At 48.9% G+C, this 24,718-nt stretch overlaps 1 protein-coding gene across 2 annotated transcripts in view; it reads left to right on the plus strand.

Moving 5' to 3' along the window:
• Window positions 1–24,718, plus strand: part of PTPN9 (protein tyrosine phosphatase non-receptor type 9) — a 65,525-nt gene that overhangs the window by 16,854 nt on the left and 23,953 nt on the right. For both annotated transcript variants that reach the window (XM_081170611.1, XM_081170612.1), the window contains exons 4-12: window positions 6,192–6,316; window positions 7,593–7,698; window positions 12,217–12,327; window positions 13,541–13,869; window positions 14,652–14,745; window positions 16,927–16,996; window positions 19,767–19,845; window positions 20,881–21,031; window positions 22,699–22,906. In XM_081170611.1, the coding sequence (XP_081026737.1) occupies window positions 6,192–6,316; window positions 7,593–7,698; window positions 12,217–12,327; window positions 13,541–13,869; window positions 14,652–14,745; window positions 16,927–16,996; window positions 19,767–19,845; window positions 20,881–21,031; window positions 22,699–22,906 (1,273 nt within the window). The remainder of the gene's footprint in view (window positions 1–6,191; window positions 6,317–7,592; window positions 7,699–12,216; window positions 12,328–13,540; window positions 13,870–14,651; window positions 14,746–16,926; window positions 16,997–19,766; window positions 19,846–20,880; window positions 21,032–22,698; window positions 22,907–24,718) is intronic.

The raw sequence follows: 24,718 nt of genomic DNA on the forward strand, positions 1-24,718 counted from the left end.
CGGGCTAAAAGTGTGAACGCAGAATGATTAATTCTCTGGTTCACGGGGGAGCTGCGTTGGAAGAATACGGCTCCGGGAGAAAGGCCTGCAGCTTGGAAGCTGAAGCCTGCATTCCACAAATTCTTGTGGTTAAGATAAGACTTCCTGTATGCACTGTTGCAAAGTGATGGTCGTGGAAACTTACTGGCATAGAAGTTGGATTGTGAGGCTGGGAAAGCGAAACAAAGCCACGGAGTGTTTTGGCTACAAGTTTACGTGCTCTTGGGAAGGGACTTTCCATAGCAGCCAGCGTTTAGCTGCCAGGTGCCAAAGAGCGTAAACAACTTGCAGTTTGCCTGCTAGAGAAGGCAGGAAACAACTGTTGGATTTTACAGTTTGTTTGAGAGTGTGAGCTGGAGGCTTGGCTTCAAGATGGATGCCAAGAAAGGAGGTTTGCCTTACCCACCCCCCCTGACTAATGACAATTATTCATCTTGGTCTGTAAAGATGAAGGCTCTGCTGCAGAATCAGAGGCTTTTGGATGTAATTGAAAACCCCATCCCTGCAGCACCAACCGGAGGTTGGGAATCACGGAACGTGAGGGCCAGGACTGCTATAATTCTGTGTGTGTCAGATTCGCAGTTGGTGCATGTTCAGAGTTTAGAACACGCGAAAGAGGTTTGCGACACGCTGCGTACAACGCATCAGAGAGATGCTGGTTCTTCAGCGTTGCTGTATTTTGAGAAGTTGACCAATCTGAGACTAGCGCCTGATGGAGATGTCCAAGCGCACCTGACAGAGATGAAGTTTCTGCATCAACAGATGGTGGAACGCAATTTCCGTCTACAGGAGGAAGTGTTTTGCTTCATGATGATAAACAGCCTTAGTAGGACTTACAAGGTTGTTGCCAGTCAGCTTGGTTCCCTTCCGGCTCAAGACCTGACCGCGGAAAGAGTGTGTGCCGTCGTCCTGAATGAACACGACAGACTTGCTGCACTGGAAGTGAAGGACAGGGGGAGGGAAGAACAAAGTTCAAATATCCCCACTGCTGGTGCTACTGCAGAGCATGCTACAGCATTGAGCGCTGTCCGATGCTACAATTGTGGACAGACTGGGCATCTACAGCAGAGCTGTAGAAAGCCACGCCAGTCAAAAGGAGCGAAGAGCAGCTCTACGAAGCCTGAGGCGTCAGGCAAAAGCCGTACCAAGTACCAGGTGAAACCTGCAAAGGCTATGATAGCGAAAGGAACCACGCCAGATGTTGGGAACGCATTCATAATCGACACGGGATGTACAAAACATATGTGTCCGCACAGAGAACTGTTTTCGACGTTGAAGAAGCAAAGCTTCGCTGTGAAACAGGCCAACGGTCAGGAGCTGAAAGCGACCGGAATTGGGACTGTGTATCTTGAGAGTCTGAACTTGACTATAAGCAATGTTTACCTGGTTCCAGAACTGAGATTTAATCTGCTGAGTGTGTCGCAGATTGCAAAGAAAGGACTGAAACTGTCCTATGATGCTAAAAGATGCAAGATCTACAAAGATGGAGAACTGTATCTTACTGCCAGAGAGAAAGATGGACTGTATTTGTTGACTTTTGATCAAAGTGATTACATGAAATGTAATTCTTCTGATTCTAACGAAATCTCTCTTGCAGGTGTGACCAAAACGAGCACCAGGAAGGTGACCAAGAAGGTCGACAGAGCATTTCAGCGGGTGTATGCTGATGTGATTGGTCCTCTAGAACAGTGTTTCCCAACCGGTGTTCCGCGGCACACGAGTGTGCCGTGAGACATCGGCTGGTGTGCCGCGAGATGCCTGGAGGGAGGCGGGCGAGTCGGGCGGCGAGAGGCGGGGCGGCGGCGGCGAGGAGAGGCCGCGCCTCCTGCTGCTGCCTGGCGCTCCTCCTCGCAGCCGGCAGCGCTGCCTGGGCGCCTCCGCGCGACTCTGCCTCGCTGGGTTTGGTCTCCCAGCAGAGACGGGTCACACGCGCACCTCCCTCCCTCCCTCAGCCTGCGCGGAGGGAGAGCCAGAGAGAGGCATCGCTCCTGCGCGGCGGGAGAGGGAGCAGCCGGAGCGATGCCCCAAACGAGCTGAATTCCGAGCGAGGGACTGAGGGGGGAGGGAAAAAACTTTCACTTTCGTGCGTCCCTCCCGGCGTGACGCTGCGCGCTGACGTCACGGGGCGGGGCTTTAATGGTGGTGTGCCACGAGATTTTTTTTCAGTAAACAGGTGTGCCGTTGCCCAAAAAAGTTTGGGAAACACTGCTCTAGAACCATCTAGAGGCGGTGCAAGATTTTACCTTGTGTGTGTTGATTGTTTCACTAATTATTCTTGGGTTTTTATGATGGAGAAACTGCAAGAAACTTTAGAAAAGTTTCAGGAGTTTTGTGACAAGGTTAAAAATATGCATGATGCTAACATTGATTGTCTTTTCACAGATGAGAAGCAAGTTTTTCTGTTACAGAAGTTTCAGAAGTTTCTGGATGGAAAAGGAATAGACCACAAAGTTGCTGTTTCTGCCGATGCGTGGAATAGGGGGGTCTGTGTGAGGGTGAACAAAGAATTGCAAAAGGGGATGCATGCGCAATTGCTGAGTTCACATTTGCCACATGAATATTGGGCGGAGTCTCTAGTGTCCTATCTTCACGTGTGGGTGAGAAAAGTCTCAACAGAGTTGGGATGTTCTCCTTTTGAGAAGCTGTTCAATAGAAAACCTTCTGTTGCCTATTTTAAGGTTTTCGGGTCTCATGTGAGAACAGAAGCTCCAGGTGGAGTAAAGAATGCCAAAGGCATTTTTGTGGGTTATGAAAAGGGTCTCTACAGAGTAATTTTGTCTGAATCTGGTCAGGTGATTCTCACAAAGTTTCTAGAGAATGCTCTGGAACAAGAGCGGGTAGTAGTACACACATTTCCCACAGGTGGCGATTCTGATGATGATGATTTTTCTGATGTCACAGATTACAGTGGTACTGATGATGACACTGATAGCTCAGAGAGTTCAGTTGTAACAGTCATTGAGAGAAAATCTCACACAATGGATAGACCTTCACAGATGAAGGAAGAACCACTGATTGCTACTGGTTCTCAACAAAGTCCAGAGGTTGAACCAGTGAGCAGAGAGGATCAGCACCTCATACGCAGGTCTGAGAGAGTTACAAAGGGTGTACCACCAAAGAGGTACTCAAAAGAGTTTGCAAACTTAGCTGTTGCATGTGTTGCTATTGTTAACAACTCAAAACAGATTAAAGCAGTGTCTAAGTCAAAGACAAGGACACAACAGAGAGCTGCTAGCCAAGGTAATGCAGAAGCACTCATTCCTTGGAAGCCAGACAACCAGAGAGGTACACTGGTGGAACCAGTGGTGGGGAGTTCCAAGGGTGGAACTAAAACAACAGGGGACTGTTATATGTATAACAACTGTTTGTTTTCTTCTCAAGATCATGTTTTGCCTATTGATGCTTTTGGGGGAGGATGTCAGGAAAAAGCACCAAGGCAAAAGCCAGCTCCAGATGGCTGGATTGCAAAACAGGATGTTGTGGTTTGCAGATGTACTGTTGGGGAAAAGGTGGAGCCTATTCTCTGTACTGAGCACCGGATGTTAGCTCAGAGTGTCATGTGACCTGTGCTGGAAGTACAGGGGAGGAGTTGTGACTCTTCTGATGGAGACTGAAGGGTGCAGTCGCATTTCTATGTACTGCTGAATGACAGGAATAAAACATGTAAATAGGACTCCTGTCTGTCTCATTTCCCCTCCCTGGGGAGAATGCAGGGAGGGAGAGAAACAAAGTAGCAGAGGGTGTGTTCTTCACGTCTGATTGATGAGGAGAATCGCCGGAGTTATGACCTTGCCTGCCGGGAGACGCAGCGGAGAGGTCATCAAGTCAGCTTAATTGCCTGGGGGAGGCCAGTTACCTCTGACTGTAAGCTGAGATACTAACAATCTAGTCCAACCCCCTGCAATGCAGGAATTACAGCTGAAGCATCCATGACAGATGGCCATCCAACCTCTGCTTGAAAAACTCCAAGGAAGGAGAGTCCACCACCTCCCAAGAGTGTCCATCCTACTGTTGAACAGCTCTTACCATCAGAAAGTTCTTCCTGATGTTGAGTCAGAATCTCCTTTCTTGTAACTTGAAGCCATGGGTTCGAGTCCTACCCTCCAGAGCAGGAGAAAACAAGCTTGTTCCATCTTCCGCATGACAGCCCTTAAGATATTTGAAGATGGTTATCATATCTCCTCTTAGTCTCCTCTTTTCCAGGCTAAACATACCCAGCTCCTTCAACTGCTCCTCATAAGGCTTCGTCTCCAGACCTTTCATCATCTTGGTTGCCCTCCTTTGCACACCTTCCAGCTTGTCAACACCCTTCTTAAATTGTGGTGCCCAGAAATGGACATAGAATGTATTCCAAGTGTGGTCTGAGTAAGGCAGAATAGAGCAAGAATTTGACTTCCCTTGATCTGAACACTAGACTTCCTTCTGTTGATTCAGAATAGCATTAACTTGTTTGCTGCTGCATCACACTGTTGACTTATATTAAGCTTGTGGTCCACCAAGACCCCTAGATGCATTTCACATGTACTACTAGTAAACCAGGTGTCCCCCCATCTTATACTTGTGCATCTGGTTCTTCCTGCCTAAGTGCAGAACCTTACATTTCTCCCTGTTGAAATTCATTTTGTTAGCTTGTGCTCAGTTCTCCAATCTGTTAAGGTCATCTTGATTCCTGATTCTGTCTTTTGTGGCATCAGCTACCCTTCCCAGATTGGTGTCTTCTGCAAATTTGATGAGCATCCCTTCAATTCCTTCGTCCAAGTCATTTATAAACACATTGAACAACAATGAGCCTGGGATACAACACTGTGGTACCCCACTTGTCACTTTTTTCCAGGATGATGAAGAACCATTAATGAGTACTGTTTTACTCTTTGGGTTTGGTCAGTCAACAAGTCACAAATCTACCTAACTCTTATCTTGTTCAACCCACATTTTACCAGCTCCCTTGCAAGAATATCATGGGGACTTTGTCAAAAACGTTACTGAAGTCAAGTTACACTATGTCCACCAAATTCCCCTGATCCCCTAAGCTTGTAACTCCATCAAAAAAAGAAATGAGACTTGCTTCTGAGGAACCCATGTTGTGTTTTAGTAATCACAGCATCCACAAATGTGGGAGGGCAGATTGTTTATAACAGTGCTTCTTATTAAACTTGGGTCCTTAGCTGTTGTTGCACTACAACTCCCATCATTCCTAGCTAGCTGAGGATCCAAGTTTGAGAAACACTGGGAGCCTGCTGAGTCACCCAGTGGCCCATCTAGTCCAGCATCCTGTTCCCACAGTGGCCAACTGGGTGCCAGTGATGAGAAGCCCGCAAGCAGGATCCAAGCACAGCAGCCCTTTCCAACACCTGCTCTTCAGAAGGGCTGCTGTCTCCAACCGTGGAGGCAGAGCAGAGCCATCCTGGCTGGTAGCCCTTGATAGCCGCCGCCTCCTCCTCCTCCATGAATTGGTCCACTCTTAGCTGATGGCTATCCCTGCTTCTGGAGGGAGGGAGTTCCATCCTTGAACTCTGCATTGTGTGAAGAAGGACTTCCTTTTATCTTTCTGGAGTTTCACTCTGCTTTCCCTGCATCGCATCCTATTCGTGAATCAACAGCGTCATAATTGCTATGGCTCTCAGAGCTGCTTGTTTGTTTTATTAGGTTTGTCTCCTTTGTTTTCCTCCAAAGAGGTTCAGGCCCTGTAGATCACTTCTGCCTGTCGACAGTTTTTATCCTTGCAGCAACCCTGTGAGGTAGGCTGGCAACCCCTGCTTTGCCTCAACGTTCCATGCCATCAGGTAGAAAACATGCGCAATCTCATCTGATCCGAAAGCTAAGCAAGGTCAGGCCTGTTTAGTACCTGGATGGGACCCCCCTGGGAACACCAGCTGCCACGGGCTTCTGCTGGGATAGCTCAGTTGGTAGAGCATGAGACTCTTTAATCTCAGCCATGGGTTCCTGCCCCATGTTGGGCATTGCAGGGGGTGGACTAGATGACCCTCATGGTTCCTTCCCACTCTATAGTTCTAGGATTCTAGGATTTGGTCATGCAACAGCCAGAATTCCAAAGTGGCTTTGAACGGATTTTGACTTTTTATGCCTCTGCAGAGACTGATCTGCCCCTCTTCTGCTTCATTGCTGATCTTTTATCTCTGGCATTTTTGCAGAGCGTACGAGATCCCACTGGAGCATCGATTGCCCTCTTCACTGCCAAGTTGCACCATCCCAACAAAAGCATCCAACATGTGGTCCTCCAAGCGCTCTTCTACTTGCTGGACAGAGCTGTGGAGAGGTGAGTAGAAGACTTTCCATCCCTGTTGGGTTTGCTTCTTTCAGATGACCGCACTTCAATTATGTGTGTGTTTTCCCCTTTGGCATCCTGTGTGCAGCTTTTTTGCAGCGTTGCCTTCTCATCTGACCCAGAATGAGATCCATATAAGAATACAAGCAAAGCCTTGTGGATCTGGCCAGTGGCCCATCTAGTCCAGCGTCCTGTTCTCACAGGGGCCAAACAGATGCCCCTGGGAAACCTGTAAAGAGGACCTGAGTGCAAGAGTCCTCTCCCTTCCTTCGGCCTCCAGCAAGGGGTCTTCAGAAGAGCTTACTGCCTTCAGTTGTGGAGGCAGAGCCGAGCCCTCAGGGCTCGTAACCACAGAGAGTCCTCTCCTCCATGAAGCTGTCTAATCCTTGGTGGCCATCACTGCCCCTTCAGGAGGGAGTTCCATAGTTCAGCTCTGTGCTGTGTGAAGAAGGACTTTCTTCTATCTGCCCTGAATCTCCCAACATTCAGCTGGAAGCCCACAAATTTCAGTGTTATAAGAGAGAGAGAGAGAGAGAGAGAGAGAGAGAGAGAGAAACTTTCCTCCATCCCTTTCTCCTTGCAATGCATAATTTTATAAACTTCTGTCATGAAGAAGAGTGCATGTTAATTCTGGATAACTTCAGTCAAATAGTTAAGCACATCCTTTTTCCTGTTAAATTAAAATACTTAACATTGACTGGTTTATGATCTCAAGGATCACAAGGACCAAAAGCCCATCTTGTCCTGTCTCTCATGGTGGCCAACAAGATGCTTCTTGCGAAGGCCACAAGCAGGACATGATTCATCAGCGATCTCTCCCTGTTACTTTCCTCCAAAGGGTATTCAGTCATCTGCTGCCTCTGATCCTGGAGGTTCAATGTAGTAATCATGACTTAATGGCCAATGACAGACCTCTCCTCCTTCATGGATTGGTCTTGCCTCCTTTTTTAAAGCCTTCTGAGTTGGTTGCCCTCACCTTAACCTCTGGCAATGAAGATTCCTCTCAATTAATCCTGGGCTGTTTGCAGAAATACTTCCTTTTCTCTCTGCCAAACATGGGAGGACCCTGAGCTCTCATGGAATGAGAGTGGGAGAACACCTCCCTATTCACCAGGTGTCATTTTAGAAACCTATAAGCAGCATCCTAAACATCTCAGGTTCTGCTGATTTTTCCATTTCTGTCCTCATTCCTATACAATGGATATGCTGTTGGGCTGTTACCAAAGTCCTAATTTGTGCACACTTTCTCTTTTCTACCCACTGCCAGCTTCGAAACTCAGCGAAATGGCCTGGTATTTATATATGACATGGCAGGCTCCCACTATACCAACTTTGAGCTGGATCTCAGCAAGAAAATCCTGAACCTTCTGAAGGTAAAAGGAAGGGCCATTGGTGTCGGGGGGGGGGCAACCTCTGTTTCTGCCAAGGGCTGCACTCCTGTGGGGTTGATCCATACCCACGGCTGTGTGCTGGCTATGGGCAGGGATGAAACCAGTGGTGGACTGGGTCACCCACCCCAGTAGGCAGGACCCCCTTTTCTCTCTTTCTCTGTCCTGCCCCCTTCTCTTTCTGTCACCCCCCCCCTTTCCCCTCTCTCATTCTCGCTGGCTCCCTGCCCAGAAGCCTTAAACAATTGCTTGTCAAGGGCTGTGGGAAGGAGGCCAAGGTCTGTCGGCTACAGAGACCTGGATGGATCCTGGAGTCGCTTGGAGTTCAGTCTCGATGGGGAGGGGCTCCCGGGGGCCGAGGCTGGTGAGAGGAGGATGGAGGGGGGCGAGCCGAGCAGCCAAGCAACACAGTTGGAGCCTCCCTCCTCCCTGGCCAGCAGGGAGGGAGAGAGGGAGAGGAGCTGCTTCCTTTGAAACCCGGGAAATTTAGAATCATAGAGTTGGAAGAGACCACAAGGGCCATCGAGTCCAACCCCCTGCCAAGCAGGAAACACCATCAGAGCACTCCTGACATATGGTTGTCAAGCCTCTGCTTAAAGACCTCCAAAGTAGGAGACTCCACCACACTCCTTGGCAGCAAATTCCACTGTCGAACAGCTCTTACTGTCAGGAAGTTCTTCCTAATGTTTAGGTGGAATCTTCTTTCTTGTAGTTTGGATCCATTGCTCCGTGTCCGCTTCTCTGGAGCAGCAGAAAACAACCTTTCTCCTTCCTCTATGTGACATCCTTTTATATATTTGAACATGGCTATCATATCACCCCTTAACCTCCTCTTCTCCAGGCTAAACATGCCCAGCTCCCTTAGCCGTTCCTCATAAGGCATCGTTTCCAGGCCTTTGACCATTTTGGTTGCCCTCCTCTGGACACGTTCCAGTTTGTCAGTGTCCTTCTTGAAGGGACATCATAAATAAGGGACAGCAGCAGGGCACGGCACTGGGATAAGGGAGTTTCCTGCCAAATAAGGGACGGTTGACAGCTATGCCAAGAGGTAAGGTATCAAAGATTCTGTATGATTAAGAACATAAGGAGAGCCTTCTGGATGAGGCCCATGGCCCATCCCGTCTAGCATCTTGTTCCCACAGCAGCCATCAGATGGCTGCAGGAAACGCACAAGCAGGCCCCAGGCCCAAGAGCCCCCTCCCCGCCTGTGGTCTCCAGCAACCAGCATTCAGAAGCATTATTCCCTCTGGCCAGGAGAAGGAGCAGAACCCTCCTGGCTAGTAGCCATTGAGAGCCTGCTCTCCATGAATCGGTCTAATACTTTTTAAAATCTGTCCCAAGTTCTTTTTAAATGCCCCCTGAATCTTCCAACCTTAAGATGTTTTGGCTGTCCACATGTTTTAATGTTATGGGAGAGGGAGAAAAACTTTTCTCTCTGCTCTTTCTCCCTGTCATTGATCTTTTTATAGACTTCTCTCATGTTGCCTCCCTTACCTCCCTTTTCTCTTGGGACTAAAAAGTCCCAAATGGTGCAACGTTTCCTTGTTGATTCCCCCCCCCCCTTTACACTCTTAAGCATGTTACTCTTAGAAGGTGTCTACTTTAAAAAAATAATCCTGTTGGTATTTCACTTTTGAAGTGGGAGAGCTCTCCTCTCTTGCCCAGTGACATCAGTGTGGTGCAGAGGATGTTTTCACCTGCACTGGAATACCAAGATACGCAGTCATGCCTTTTGGATGGTCCCTCATAAACTGGAGAAAGGGACATACAATGGTACCTTGGCAGTCGAACAGCTAGGCTCCTAAACAAATCGGCTCCCAAACACCGCAAACCCGGAAGTGACTGCTCCGGTTTGTGAACGTTTTTCAGAAGCCGAGCGTCCAATGTGGCTTCCGTGGCTTCCGATTGAGTGCACGAAGCTCCTGCAGTCAATCGGAAGCATCATCTTGGTTTTCAAACCATTTTGGGAGTCGAATGGACTTCGGAATGGATTAAGTTCGAGAACCAAGGTACCACTGTACTTAATTTAAACAAGTTTATCCACTAAGGCCTAAAGCACTGGGGATGTATCCAGTAAAGGCTGTGCCCAGACTAGGCCTATTGAACAGTCATGCCTGTCATTTTTAAATGGGTCTAGTCTGAGTGGGGCTAACATGGAACACAATCCACCAACTGGCTGATGAGATGCTGGTGAATTGGCAAATCACAGATATGGAACACAAAGGCAGAACCAAAGAGGTCCCCCCAACCTTGGACAGGATGACAGCAGTCCCTGCGGTTCAGTCAAGGCATTTGAAGCCATTTCCCAGAAAAGTCAGAAGCAACCATTTCCTCTATTTAATTGACCTTTTTTAAAAAACAAAAAAACAAAATTAAAATAATATAAATAAAAAAGAGCATTTGAGGTTCCATAAATATGTTCATCTAATTAAAAGTGAGTCAGTTAATTACCCTGGAGCAGTGGAGTGCTTGTTCGAAATCGGAGCCTATGTCATGGAAACTCTCTCTGTCCCTTAAGCCCGAATAGGAAGACCGTGCAGCGGAAATGTGTTCTCTCCCCACCCCCTGTTAGGACTCCTTTTTATTTAGTTCATTGTTTCACAACAAAAATGCAAAGAGCAACGGCCTTTTACTGAGTCAAACCATTGTTCCATCTAGCTCAGTATTGCCTACACTGACCAACAGTAGCTTTCCAGGATTTCAGACTGGACTCTCTCCCAGCCACACCTGGAAATGCTGTTGGGGAGGGAACTTTTCTCTGCATGTAAAGCAGTAACAATAACCACAACCTCCCCCCAACAAAATTCTCTTGTTGGTTTGCCAGGGAGGGAGGAGTTGCAAAGGGACTGCAAAATTGCCTTCCAGGTTTCTCTTCATCTTCTGTGGAGCCCTGAAACCTCACTTTGCCATCTTTGCATATACTTGGGTCTCCCTCTGTTGGCCACAGGAGGAGAAAGCAAAAAGGTTGGCAAGAGGGTGTTGCTGTCTTGCTCACAATCCAGATTGATTCCCGTTTGGCTGCTGGCGCTCAAGCCAGTTGCCTGACTTTCAGAGACACCTGTGGAAATCCTTCCTATTGGACCAGCACTTTGAGGTGTTGGCTGAAATGTTATATGGCTGTCTCCAACTAAGTTCTTCTCAGGGTAGTCCGATTGCAGTTAAGGAGACTAAGTTGTGCCCATGAATTTCAGTGGGCTTACTCTCAAGTCAGACTAGAGTGAGTTATAGTCCTGCAATAAGGCTGAGTGAGCCTTCGACACTTTCAGGCAGCAGCTGCTGGAGGGGAGCAGCTGAGCCCCCGGCAATCCATCTCCTTGGGAAGACAGAGTCATAGAATCATAGAATCATAGAGTTGGAAGAGACCACAAGGGCCATCGAGTCCAACCCCCTGCCAAGCAGGAAACACCATCAGAGCACTCCTGACATATGGATGTCAAGCCTCTGCTTAAAGACCTCCAAAAAAGGAGACTCCACCACACTCCTTGGCAGCAAATTCCACTGTCAAACAGCTCTTACTGTCAGGAAGTTCTTCCTAATGTTTAGGTGGAATCTTCTTTCTTGTAGTTTGGATCCATTGCTCCGTGTCCGCTTCTCTGGAGCAGCAGAAAACAACCTTTCTCCCTCCTCTATGTGACATCCTTTTATATATTTGAACATGGCTATCATATCACCCCTTAACCTCCTCTTCTCCAGGCTAAACATGCCCAGCTCCCTTAGCCGTTCCTCATAAGGCATCGTTTCCAGGCCTTTGACCATTTTGGTTGCCCTCCTCTGGACACATTCCAGTTTGTCAGTGTCCTTCTTGAACTGTGGTGCCCAAAACTGGACACAGTACTCCAGGTGAGGTCTGACCAGAGCAGCATACAGTGGCACTATTACTTCCCTTGATCTAGATGCTATACTCCTATTGATGCAGCCCAGAATTGCATTGGCTTTTTTAGCTGCCGCGTCACACTGTTGGCTCATGTCAAGTTTGTGGTCAACCAAGTCGTATGGTGGTGCGGCTTGTTGGCCCCCTCCCCTCGGTAAAGCGGCCTGCTCCCCTCAGCTGTGCTAGAGGATACACCTGAGGTAAGTTTCAGATTCTGCACATGGCAGGCAGATTTGATTTGGTCCTTTGCCTGAGGCAGCCAGATGTCTGGGGCTGACTCTGGAAAAAAACATAAACAATTGGCCTCTGCCTCATAAGAAGCACCTGCTGGATCAGGTCCCTGTGGCCCATCCAGTGGCCAGCCAGATGCCTCTCTGGGGGAACTCCGCAAGCAGGGCTGGAGCGCAAGATCACAATTCTGTCCCCTTGTAATGCTCAGCAGCTGGTCCTCACAGGCATCGCTTTCTCTGTCTATAGGTCAGGCAGGGCAGAGCTGTTGGGCCATAGCCATCAATAGGCTTCTCCAGAAACCTCGTGTGTGCGTCAAGTGGCTCCCTGTCATGGATAATGCTGACAGCGATTCAGAAACATAAATTTCCTCCTCCAAACTGTTCTTCCCTGCCTCTTCTCAGGGAGCCTTCCCAGCCCGTCTCAAGAAGGTATTCATTGTGGGTGCTCCTATGTGGTTCCGAGTTCCATACTCCATCATCAGCCTGCTGCTTAAAGAGAAACTCCGGGAAAGGGTGAGTTCACCATCTCCATCGTGCTGCTGCTCCTCCTCCTCCTTCTTCCTACTGCTACTGTTGTTACTATTACTGTTGTTATTAGTTATTGTCCGCCCTTTCCCCTAAGCTCCTAGGGCAAGTTGCAACAATCAAAACACAGTATTAAAAACAGTTTAAAACAACTTGCAATAAGGTGGGATCCAAAAATATGCACCTCAAGTGTCACAAGCCAAGATAAAGAGGTGCATCTTCAGTGTTCGCCGGAAGCTACCGTATTTTTCGCTCCATAAGACGCACCTAGTTTTTAGAGGGGGAAAGCAAGGAAAAAATATATTCTGCGCAGAGCATGTAAGAGGCTCTCGCTTTTCTTGCTTTAAACCCTTCTGTCCCTCCTCCCGCTTCGCTGAGAAGCCAGCAGAGCAAGAGCAATAGCTGTGCAGCGCCTCTTCTGCTGGCTTCCCAGCAAAGCGGGATGAGGGACGAAAGGGAGCCCTTACAAGGAAGCGCTGAGCAGAGCCTGGCAGCGGCTCTTGCTGGCTTTTCCGGGAGGTGTGGGAAGGGACAGAGGACAGCCTGTCAGTCCCTTCTCCCTCCTCAGGGAAAAGCCCCCAAGAGCCACACTCCCTTTAAAGAGCCACGCGGAGCGTGTGTGTGGATCTTGGGGGCTTTTAAACAAACGCTCCACGTGGCTCTTTAAAGGGAGCACTGAGCAGAGCCTCCTGCCTGCATTCGCTCCATAAGACGCACACACATTTCCCCTTACTTTTTAGGTGGGAAAAAGTTTGTCTTATGGAGCGAAAAATGCGGTATGTAATGAAGGTGCCAGGTGCACCTCTGTGGGAAGGGTCTCCCACAACTTAGGGGCCACCTCAGAGAAGGCTCTCTCCCAGTCTTCCCTCCCCACCATGCCTGTGAGGATGAGGAAACAGCTAGAAGGGCCCCCTCTGTCAATCTCAGCACCTTGTAGGAGGTTTTGTGGGGGAGGAGGCAGTTTTCAGGTATGCGGGGGAGGGGCAGGGGGGCTGAGTAATTTATGGCTTTAAACACCTACCTGAGCACCTTGAATTGGGCCTGGAAACAAACTGGCAAGCAATGCCATCACCTGACTGCTGCATTTTGTTGTTGTTGTTTAGTTGTGTCCAACTCGCCTTCCAGCGCAGCCCCACGCAGAGTGCAGCGGAGGGTTCATGTTTTGCTGTGCCTCCCTTTCCACCTGCCCCCTCTCTTGTAGGTCCAGATGGTGAAGATGTCTGAGCTGAAGGAGCACCTGCCCCAAGAGTGTCTCCCCGAGTACCTGGGCGGATCCCTCAAACTAGATCCCCTCAGCTGGAACTGCAGGTTCCTCCCACAGCAGAACGGCCACCCGGACCCCCTTGATGAGCTGATTCTGGTGCCACTGGCACCCCCCCGGGACAACGGCTCGGTGCACACGCCGGGGCCAAAGGCCATGACGGTGCAGGAGGTGCTGGAGCACGTCACCCAGAAGCAGAAGCGGGGCATCTATGAGGAGTACGAAGGCATCCGGCGCAGGAGCCCGGCAGGAACATTTGCCTGCTCCTTGTAAGGGTTCAAGTGTGGCACTGGGGGCAAGAGGTGTGGCAGAAGGGGGAGGGTGATTGCTCCTGGCGCCCCTTGCCAGGGGAGCACCCATAGGAGTCCGCAGTCTTGGGAAGAGAAACTCCCCTTTCCTCGCCCCACACAATGTCCAGTTTCATCCAATTTCTGCAACATTTCTTAGGTCTTCACTTGTAGCCTTGTTTGTGGCCTGCAGAGCACCAGGTGGTTGGCTCAGAGAACAATCAAACCAGCTCTTGACTGTGGTCAGTGTCAGGGTGTATCCTGTCATTTTTCAGGTACAGTGGGGAAATTTATCCCATGCGGCAATGTGCACAGGAATTAAGCTCTCCAAGAGATCCATATTGAAGAACATAAGAGGAGCCTGTCGGTTCAGCTCCATGGCCCATCACGTCCAGCCTCCTGTTCTCACAGTGTCCAGCCAGATGCCTCTCTGGGGGAAACCCACAAGCAGGCTTTGGGCCCAAGAGCAGCCCTCCCCTCCTGTGGTCTTCAGCAACTGCCCTTGAGAAGCCTTGCGGAGGTGGGGCAGAGCCACTGTGGCCCCCAATAGCCTCTCCTCCAAGGATTTGTCAAATCCTCTTTTAAAGCTGCCTAGACAGACGGCCTCCACTGCCTCTTGCCTGAGGAAGGACTTCCCTTTTATCCGTCCTAAATCTTCCCTGAGTTTGTGTGTGTGTGTGTCGTCTTTAATCCAGAGGCCCCACAAGGCCAGGTTCCCCATCTCCTTGTCTTGCACTCACTGTGCCTGCTCTTGCTTGCCACAGGTCTCCCTTCAACCAGGAGAAGAACAGATATGGGGATGTGCCGTGCCTTGACCAAACGAGGGTGAAGCTGTCCAAGCAATTCAGCTATCCAGAGGTAAGCTGGCTGAGGGTTTTGGCTCTGCAAAGCTGCCTTGTATTGAATCGGACTGTCGGTCTAGCTCAGCCTTCCACAATCTGGTTCCCTCTGGTATTTATTGGCTATATTTATTGATCACTCTTTTCCCCCAAGGGTAACTCAAACTAACTTACAAAATCTAAATGAATAAAACGCACAATAGTGAAGGTCAATCCTGATTTTAAAACATAGAATTCAAATGGCCTGCAAAGTAAAGGAGGCCAGAGATTATTAAAGAGCCAAAGACCTGGAGAAAAAGCTGACCCAGGGAGAGCCTTCCACAAGCAGGGAGCCATCACCGAAAAGGCCTCTTCTTGGGGTGCCGCCTCCCGCCAAGGGGGCGGGTGAAGAAGGGCCTTGCATAATGATCCCAAGGTCTGGGCCAGTTCATAGGGGGAGAATCAGTCTTGGAGGTATTGGGTTCATGAGCAGCAGAAGGCTCCGTAGGTCAAAACCAGCACTCTGAATTGGGAGCCAGTGCAGTCAGGCTTGGGTTGAAGGAGCGTCTCCACCCCCATCGTTCTGCCCGGACACTGAGGTCCAGCGCCGAGGGCCTTCTGGCGGTTCCCTCACTGGGAGAAGCCAAGTTGCAGGGGGCCTTCTCGGTAGTGGCACCCGCCCTGTGGAACACCCTCCCATCAGATGTCAAAGATATAAACAACTACCAGATTTTTAGAACACATCTGAAGGTAGCCCTGTTTAGGGAAGCTTTTAATGTTTGATGGACTACTAATAAAAGTTTAATATTTTGTTGGAAGCTGCCCAGAGTGGCTGAAGAAACCCAGCCAGATGTGTGGGGTATAAATAATAAATTTTTTATTTTTATTATTATTATTATTATTATTATTATTATTATTATTATTATTATTATTATTATTGTATTTTGTGCTCCAGTGAGCAGCCTGGCCCCCAATTTTTGCACCAACTGCAGTTTCCAAGCCACCTTCAAAGGTAGCCCCACATAGAACACATTCCAATAAGACAGGATGCTGGGCTACAACTCCCATCGTGCTTCCTAAGTGGTCCTGCTGGCTAGGGCTGATGGGAGCTGGAACCAAAGATCATCTGGGGGGCACCAAGTTTGGGAGAGTGCTATTGTCTGCACTGACTCAGAGCAGAGAGGTCAGTTTCTTCATGCAGAAAGTTTGAAAAATGCATATCATTATTCAAAGTAAATGCAAGCCAGAAATTTGTGGGTGGGCTTCCCACCCACAAAAAACCCTCCCACCCACAAAAAACCCTCCCACAAATTCTGTGCTTGCCATCAATGTGAGCAGATGACATTTGTGGAAATGGCACCCCTGTTTTTTAAAGACATTTCTCTTCCACGTTTGTGTTGTCCAAGGAATTCTGGACAGCTTACTTAGTGTTTGGTTCCACCACCATTAAACTTTGTCAGGATGGTGAAGCAGATGAACAGCAATGAGCCCAAGATTGCCTTGTGAGCTTTGTGACTGAGTGGGGAATTCAGCCAGGTCTCACCGCTCTTATGTTCATTTACATGAGTTCTACATTTCCAGGCAACCCTCCAGAAGCAGTTTGCAGAGTCAGGAAGGGTTGTCATTCAGAGAGATGATATTGTGCTACACCAACAACAGCTTAGGACAAGGGCTCAGAGCTTAGTGGTAGAGCAGCTGCTTTGCATGCAAAAGGTCCCAGGTTCAATCCCCAGCATCTCCAGATAGAAGAACCATCAGGTGAGACGAAAGATGTTCTCTTCCTCAACAGCCGCTGCCAGTCTGAGTCAAGTGTCCTTGGTTACAGGGCCAACCAGGTTCTTCCTGAAAGAAGGCAGCTTTTTAATCCAGTTCATGTATTCATAGACAACAGACTGCCCCGAACCAAGCAGCTCCACTAGCAAAAGCATTTTAGATGGTGCAACAAAACTCGTCCTCCCTCTCCTTTCCCTGGGTACCCCCTAAATCGCTGCGGGTTTCCCTCCAACCCTCCCTCTGGAGCATTTCTCCTTCCTGCGTAGAATTGGGCCCAATTTAGCCTTTGTCATGCAGTGGTGCAGGAGGAAAGCCATGGGCTGTTGCCCCCCTTTTTCTCCCCTGCACATTCTCATGCGCCCCCCAATGGTGGTATGGTGTGCCTCTGCTTGGGTGTCACTGCTTTGGCCTGTCTGTCAGGGTGACCTTTCCTGTTGCGTCTCTCCAGCTGACAGATTACATCAATGCCAGTTTCATGGATGGCTACAAGCAGAGGAATGCATACATTGGCACCCAAGGTAGGGAGGCCCTGGGCACATCGGTGTTTGGGGTGGTGATCTGGCCAGGGGAGCAGGGTGGGTGGGCGGGCAGCCACTGCATTCCTGCAGAAACCGTGTTGCAGAGGAAGCAGTGGTGGCACTTTCCATCACAAGCTGAGATTCAAATTAGAAGAGCCTGGCTGGATCAGACGAAAGTCCCGCCTAATCCAGAGTCCTGCTTCTCATGGTGGCCGACCAGATGCCCCTTGGAAGCTCAGGAGCAGGACTGGAGTGCGACATCACTCTCCTGGCTGGTGAGTCCCAGGAACCGGCACGCAGAGGCCTGCTCCTTTTGACCATGGAGGCAGCAGAAGGCTTTGCAGACAGGAGCCGCTGATTGCTGTTCTCTTCCATGAATCTGTCTGATCGCCTTTTAAAACCACCCAAGTTGGGGGCCATCACGGCCTCCTGTGAGAGCGAATTCCTTTTTATTATTAATTTTATTTATAGGATTTTTGAAGAGATAAACAATAATCCAACATCATTTCATGGAATTCCATGGTTTGGCACTCTGCTTCCATCGTTCAGCTTCATTGGCTGCCTCCAAGTTCTAACATTAGGATAAATAAACTATTTTTCTGCTTTCCCCGTGCATAACCTTATGCACCTGCCATTGTATACCTTGCTTAGAATTTTTCCTGAACTAAAATGTCCCAGATGTAATCTTTCTTCTCAAAGGGATTTCTCCATTCTCCTTGATCTTTTTGGCGGCCCTTTGCTGAACCTTTTCCATCCCTACAATATCCCTTCTGAGGTGAGGCCTCTCTGCACCTTCCTAGGGTGCCTTTCCAGTGAGTTCTGCCCCCCACTCCAAGGTGTTCAGAGCTTTGCTGTGTACTGTTCTGGTCACGCCACCTAAAAATGGATATTGTGGAGTTTGGAGACATGCAGAAGAGGGCAAGTGAAAGGATCATGAGATGGAGTGACTCCACCAGGGGGAAAGCTGGCAGCATTTGGGACTTCTTAGTTTAGAAGAAAGGCCAGTAAGAGGTGTTGCGAGAGAAGCTTATAAAATGAGGCATGGCATAGAGAAAGTGAATAGAGAATTTTCCCCCTCTCCTCTCTCGTAACACTCATAGGCAACCAAGGAATCTGAATGTTAGAAAATTAAGGACAGGTAAAAGAAAGTCCTTCTTCATACAGCGCATAGGTAACCTGTGGGAACTTACTGCTGCAGAAGGCAGTGATGACCCCCTCGCCAGCTGGCTTCAAAAGGGGGTTGGACAAATTCATGGAAGAGGTGCTCTGCTCTGCTGCCCTGGCCAGAGGGAATAATGTTTTTGGATCCAGTTGCTGGAAACCTCAGGAGCGGGAGAGGGCTCTTATGCTCCAATCCTGCTTGCAGGTTTCCCAGAGGATTCTGGGAGAGCAGGGTGCTGTGTTAGATGGGCCCTGGAGCTGATCCAGCACTTCCTCGTGTGCTTGGGATCCCCAGTAACTGGTATTCCAGGACAGGCAGCACTACCCAGCCCACCACTCCCCTGTCCAGCTCCTTAATGGAGCTAGCTGTGCCCCCAGCATCTCAGTGCAGAGGTAGGGAACATGTGGCCCTCCAGATGTGGTTGAACTTCCTGTTGCATATTTAGCAGATTAATTGCACTGCAGAAAGTGTGCTGGGGAGACCACACATTCAGGAAACAATGAAGAAACGCAAAAATATATTTTGCTTGGCTTTAATTACAAAAACAAAAACTCCTCTTACATTAAATCTATAAGTATGACCCATTCACCAGGGTAGTGAGAGAGGTACATGCTCCTCTTTATATACTATACCCAATTGCCGACACAGCTTAATTAACACAACTTAACAGCACCTGCTATACTGCTTCACAGCTATAAAACTAGGTCATGATATTTACTCTGGCCTTTAAAGAGATACACATCTTGTGAAACAATAATGAACCTTAATATTTAAATAAACCATTCAACACTTCCAACTCCCATTAGCACCAAACCAACATGGCCAGCGGTCAGGGATGATGAGAGCTGTAGTCCAGTGACATTTGGAGGGCCACAGGTCCCCCCTCTCTCATCACCATCCAGGACCTCCCAAGGTGAGAGCTTCAGTTTTAGCTCTCTTGGCCAATAGGCTTGAACCAGAGGTTGGGGAAGCTGCGGGCCTCCAGATGTTGCTGGACTACAACGCCCATCATCCCATCATAGGTCATGTGGGCTGGGGGTGATGGGAGCTGGAGTTCAAGGATTCCAGCAGGGCACCCTTTTGCCCATGGGCTTCTTGCAATACTTTGGAAAAGCCCCCTAAGACGATGACTGTTGCCGCAGTTTTCTCACCACATCTTACGGTACTTATTTGGTGGGAATGCATTTAGCAAGTTAACCATGGGTTGAGGGGTTGTCTGAAGCTGGGTTTTAGCAAGCCAGGCTGTTGTTCCGCCCAGTCCAGGGCTCTCTGGCTGTCAGCAAAGCTTCATGAGCTGAGAGTCCTTTGAAAGGGAAATGCCAGGGAGAATGAATCCTTACGTTCAACCTTTAAATGAGGTCTAGTGGCTTTAGATGGGACCTAGGAAACCGTGGTTTGCATCCCCACACAACCATGGAGCCTGGCAGAAGACCTTGGGCCAGCCATCTTCTCTCAGCCTCATCTACCTCACAGGGCTGCTGGGAAGATGAATGAGGGGAGAGAGAACATCTGCATCACCTGGAACTCCTTGGGGGAGAAATAGGAGGCCTTCAGTTCCTTTCCCTTCTTAATTTGTGTCTGTCTGTGTGTGCTGCTGCTTCTCTTCAGGGCCGTTAGAGAACACATATGGTGACTTCTGGCGCATGGTGTGGGAGCAAAATGTGCTGGTGATAGTCATGACTACGAGGTGAGTGTTCAGGCAGGGCCACACCTTCTTTCTGCACCTGCACTCTGCCTTGGAACTGGGAGAGGCACAGGTGCCCCACTAACTGACCACCTGCCATTTGTGGGCTCAGAGGTTCAGGTGCCCACTTACTTATTTATTTCATGAAGTTTATACATGGCTTGATTGTTAAAAAGAAAAGAAAGAAAATCCTCAGAGCGGTTTACAAAGAGAAAAAACAATAAAGTCATCAGTAAAAAAGGATGCTTTAAAACATTCAGGAATCAAAATCTACAATAAACTAAGTAATGGGTGGGAGAGCTGAAAAAAATTCACATCTGGCAACCAATGTGCCCCTTTGCCTTCAGATAGGACATGGGTAGGTAAAGGTAAAGGGGACCCCTGACCATTAGGTCCAGTCGTGGCCGACTCTGGGGTTGCGGCGCTCATCTCGCTTTACTGGCCAAGGGAGCCAGCGTACAGCTTCTGGGTCATGTGGCCAGCATGACTAAGCCGCTTCTGGCGAACCAGAGCAGCGCACAGAAACGCTGGAGCGGTACCTATTTATCTACTTGCACTTTGATGTGCTTTTGAGCTGCTAGGTGGGCAGGAGCAGGGACCGAGCAACAGGAGCTCACCCCGTCGTGGGGATTCGAACCACTGACCTTCTGATCGGCAAGTCCTAGGCTCTGTGGTTTAACCCACAGCACCATAGGACATGGGTAGACAAGGCTAAAAAGCCCAAGACAGAAATGTTCATGGTGGCTCCTTGACCAGAAGCAATGTATTTAGCATTAACTCTAGAAGTGTACACTCGATTATGACCAAACTAAGCCTCCTAGAGCAAAATATACACCAGGATTACTCAAAAGCACACACACAAATTTCATAGAACCATCAAATCCTTTAACTGTAAAGTTGGAAGGGACCCTCTGCAAACTGCTTGAACTTGGTCTGGTAGATATGCAGATGTCATTCACAGGAAACATGGAGTCTTTCTTCAGTGTGGGCTTCTGATTAAATCGGTTAGCCCTTCAACTTCCCTTTCTTGTGTTCAAGGCTGGAAGAAGGAGGCAGACGGAAGTGTGGCCAATACTGGCCATTGGAGAAAGACTTCCAGACTTGCTATGGAAACCTGACCGTCACCAATCTGGGAATAGAGAACCTCAACCATTACAAGAAAACCATTCTGGAGATCTACAACTTTGAGGTAACCACAAATTTCTCTAAGTATTTCTCAAACTTGAGTCTTCAGCTATTGTTACACTACAACTCCCATGATCCCTAGCTAGCAGCACCAGTGGTCAGGGTCATCCCTGGTAGTACAACAACAGCTGGAGACCCAAGTTTGAGAAACACTGGCTAAGGCAGTATTGTGTTCTGGTCCTGAGGAAGAGCCCCACAAGACAATGCAGGTTGGTTGTGCCAGCACCAAGGCGGGCTGCTAGGGAGCAACTTGCTCCTGGTGAGAAGGGCCATAGCTGAGTGGCAGAGCTCCCAGGTTCAATCACTCCAGGCAGGGTTGGGAGAGACTCCTCCCTGCCTGGAATCCTGGACGGACTATCCTGAGAATGTTTGTGTTCCTAATACAGACACAGGGAACTCTATAAATGGACAATGTGTGTAATGTCTGATTCATGTTGGACATTGTGAACATTAGATATGTTGATCAGTGAATCTGCAGTGTATCCAGCTGGAGAATATTCCTATTGATAAAGCAGAGTAAAACACCTTGTGGACAGTCAAGGGTTGGGCCTACTCGCAAGTGTCACTGGGAGGCCGAGGGCACAGCATACGCACTTTATGCAAGGCCTCTCAGAATTCTGGGCCAAATTAGCCTGAATTCAGCAGCAAGGAAGGCCAGGTTCTGCATTCTGAATAAATACTGAAAAGTTGGGTGCTTTCACTTATTTTGCACCTTTGATTCTGCCTTTTCTGTGATGACCAGAAGCTATGCAGAACTGAGTCTCCAGTGTCTGGAAATCTTGATAGTTACATTTTGTGTTTCTTTGGGCTGTAGCCAATGTAAAGGTAAGGTAAAGGACCCCTGGACAGTTAAGTCCAGTCGAATTTGACTATGGGGTGCGGCACTCATCCCCTCTTTAGTGTTGAGTTAAATTCATCTGGCAATAGTGCATACTTGCCAGTGGAACGTTGTTTCACAAGACAATGTGTAAGTGGCTTGCTGGCAACTTTGTGGCACAACAGATTGTGCAATCTGTTGCACAAAATAGTTTTCCCCAGTGCAGCTCTTGCATTTGATTAATCTGTTGTGCAACATTGCAACTCCTTAGTCAGCCAGCACAAGAGCCTTTGCCTGAGTGCACAGAGAACATTTAATAGAGCCCTGATTGCTCAGCAGCCATTGTCTCCATAGAGAGTCAGTGTGACTTAGCAGTTAGAGTGCTGCTCTAAGACCTGGAAGACGCAGGTTCAAATCCCCGCTCTGCAATTAATCTCACTGGGTGACCTTGGGCCAGTCACTCACTTTCAGCCTAACCTGCCTCACAGGGTTGTTGTGGGGGTTAAATGAGGAGAGAGAGAACCACGTATGCCACCTTGAACTCCTTGGAGGAAAAGGTGGGATAGGAATGCATTAAAATAACAAACAAACAAACAAACAAACAAACAAACAAACAAACACTTTCAAATATATTTACTTGGGGTTCCCATTATGGGTATACAGTTGGGGCCTGTTGCTTATGTCAACCTGTGAAGTAATTGTGACCCTTCCAGGAAGCAATCACTGCTGATCTAAGGAGAAGAGGGGTGAGAAATGGGGGGGCATGTCCAGGTAAAGGGGGTGACATAAGAGAAGGGACAGGCAAGAGCGGGGTCCATTCCTTTCTCCCCTTTCCGCCATTCTTCCCTCCGCAGAGCCGCGAGAGGCGACTGGTGACCCACTTCCAGTATGTGAGCTGGCCTGACTATGGTGTCCCAACCTCAGCAGCAACTCTCATCGACTTCCTGGGGGCTGTCAAACATCAGCAGAGGGTGGCTGCCAGTGCCTTGGGGCCACGCTACAAAGGCCATCCTGGTGGGCCACCTATTGTGGTGCATTGCAGTGCTGGCATTGGCAGGACAGGTAAGGATGCCAAGACAAAGAAGCTTTCAGTGGACGCGGGTGGCGCTGTGGTTTAAACCACTGAGCCTCTTGGGCTTGCTGATCAGAAGGTCGATGATTCGAATCCCTGAGACAGGGTGAGCTCCCGTTGCCCAGTCCCAGTTCCTGCCCATCTAGCGGTTTGAAAGCACATCAAAGTGCAAGATGATAAATAGGTACTACTCCGGCGGGAAGGTAAACGGCGTTTCCATGAGCTGCTCTGGTTTGCCAGAAGTGGCTTAGTCATGCTGGCCACATGACCTGGAAAAACTGTCTGCGGACAAACGCAGCTCCCTTGGCCTATAAAGCGAGATGAGCGTCACAACCCCAGAGTCGTCTGCGACTGGACTTGACTTGTCAGGGGTCCTTTAGCTTTATCTTTTTTTAATGGAAAGGCGGAGAAAGACATCTGCCTGCAGCCTTAGTGAGTGGTTGGCGTTGACCAGTGATGGGGCCTTTTCAGTGGTGGCTCCTCATTTGTGGAATGAGGCTTTCCCAGGCACGGTGTGTCCCAGCTTTTTCCTTATTAACATTCAGCCAGGATTTCAAAGCATTCCTGTTCACCCAGGCATTTGACGGCAGCGGGTACTGTTCCTCCAGCAACCTGGAGATTAATCTTAAGGCTGTGTGGCTGTTTTTAGATGTTCTTAATTGTTTTTAAACAATTAAGGCCATAACACTTGCATAAAACTGTTCCAAATGGAACATAACACTGGCCAGTTGCTAATCTCCCTTTCCTGGGCAAGGTTCTGGAGTGAGTGGTCGCAGACCAGATCCAGGCACTTTGGGAAGAAATTGATTTTCTGGATCCATTTCAATTGGGGTTTGGCCTGGTTTTGTCACAGAAACTGCTTTGGTTGCCCTGTATGATGACCTCTATCGAGAGACAGACAAGGGAAACATGTCCGTGTTAATTCTTCTTGACCTCTCAGCAGCTTTCAGTACCATCGACCATGTTATCTGGAGCAACTCTCTGAACTGGGGGGGGGGGTGGCACTGCTTTGCAGTGGTTCTAGTCCTACTTGGATGGTTGTTCCTAGAGGGTGTTACTTGGGGAGTGCTTTTCAGCCCCATGGAACCTTCAAGGTGGGGTTCTGGAGTGCTCAATCCTATCCCCCACGATGTTTAATATCTATATGAAACCACTGGGTGGGGTTATCTGGAGGTTTGGAGTATGTTGTCAGCAGTACGCTGATGACACTCAGCTCTATTTCTCCTTGACATCTGCAGGTGAGGCAGTGGAAGTGCTGGACCAATCTTGGTAGTGGACTGGATGAGAGCCAAGAAACAGAAGCCCAATCCAGATAAGACTGAGGCTCTGTTGGTGGGGGGTTCCCTAGACCAGATGGGTGGGAGGTCGCCTGCTCTTGATGGGGTTATGTTTCCTCTGAAGGAGTTCGTAGCCTGAGGGTCCTCCTGGATCCTTTGCTGTCACTCAAGGCTCAGGTGGCCTCAGTGGCCCAGGGTGCCTTCCATCAGCTTCAGCCGGTGGCCCACCTACATCCCTATCTGGACAGGGAGAGCTAACTACTGTTGCCTATGCTCTGGTAACCTCAAGGTTAGATTACTGCAGTGTGTTGTACGTAGGGCTGCCTCCGAAGACGGTTCGGAAACTTCAGCTAGTGCAGAATTCAGCGGCCAGGTTGCTCACCGGAGCAAGACGGTTTGAGCATATTACACTGATCCTGGTCCGACTGCACTGGCTACTGATTAGTGTCCAGGCCCAATTCAAAGTGAAATTAAACATATTAATTCATCACTTAAATAGAATCCTAAGCCAATTAAATATCTGCA

This window comes from Podarcis bocagei (genome assembly GCF_964188305.1).
Source record: "Podarcis bocagei genome assembly, chromosome: 14".
Lineage (NCBI taxonomy): Eukaryota > Metazoa > Chordata > Lepidosauria > Squamata > Lacertidae > Podarcis > Podarcis bocagei.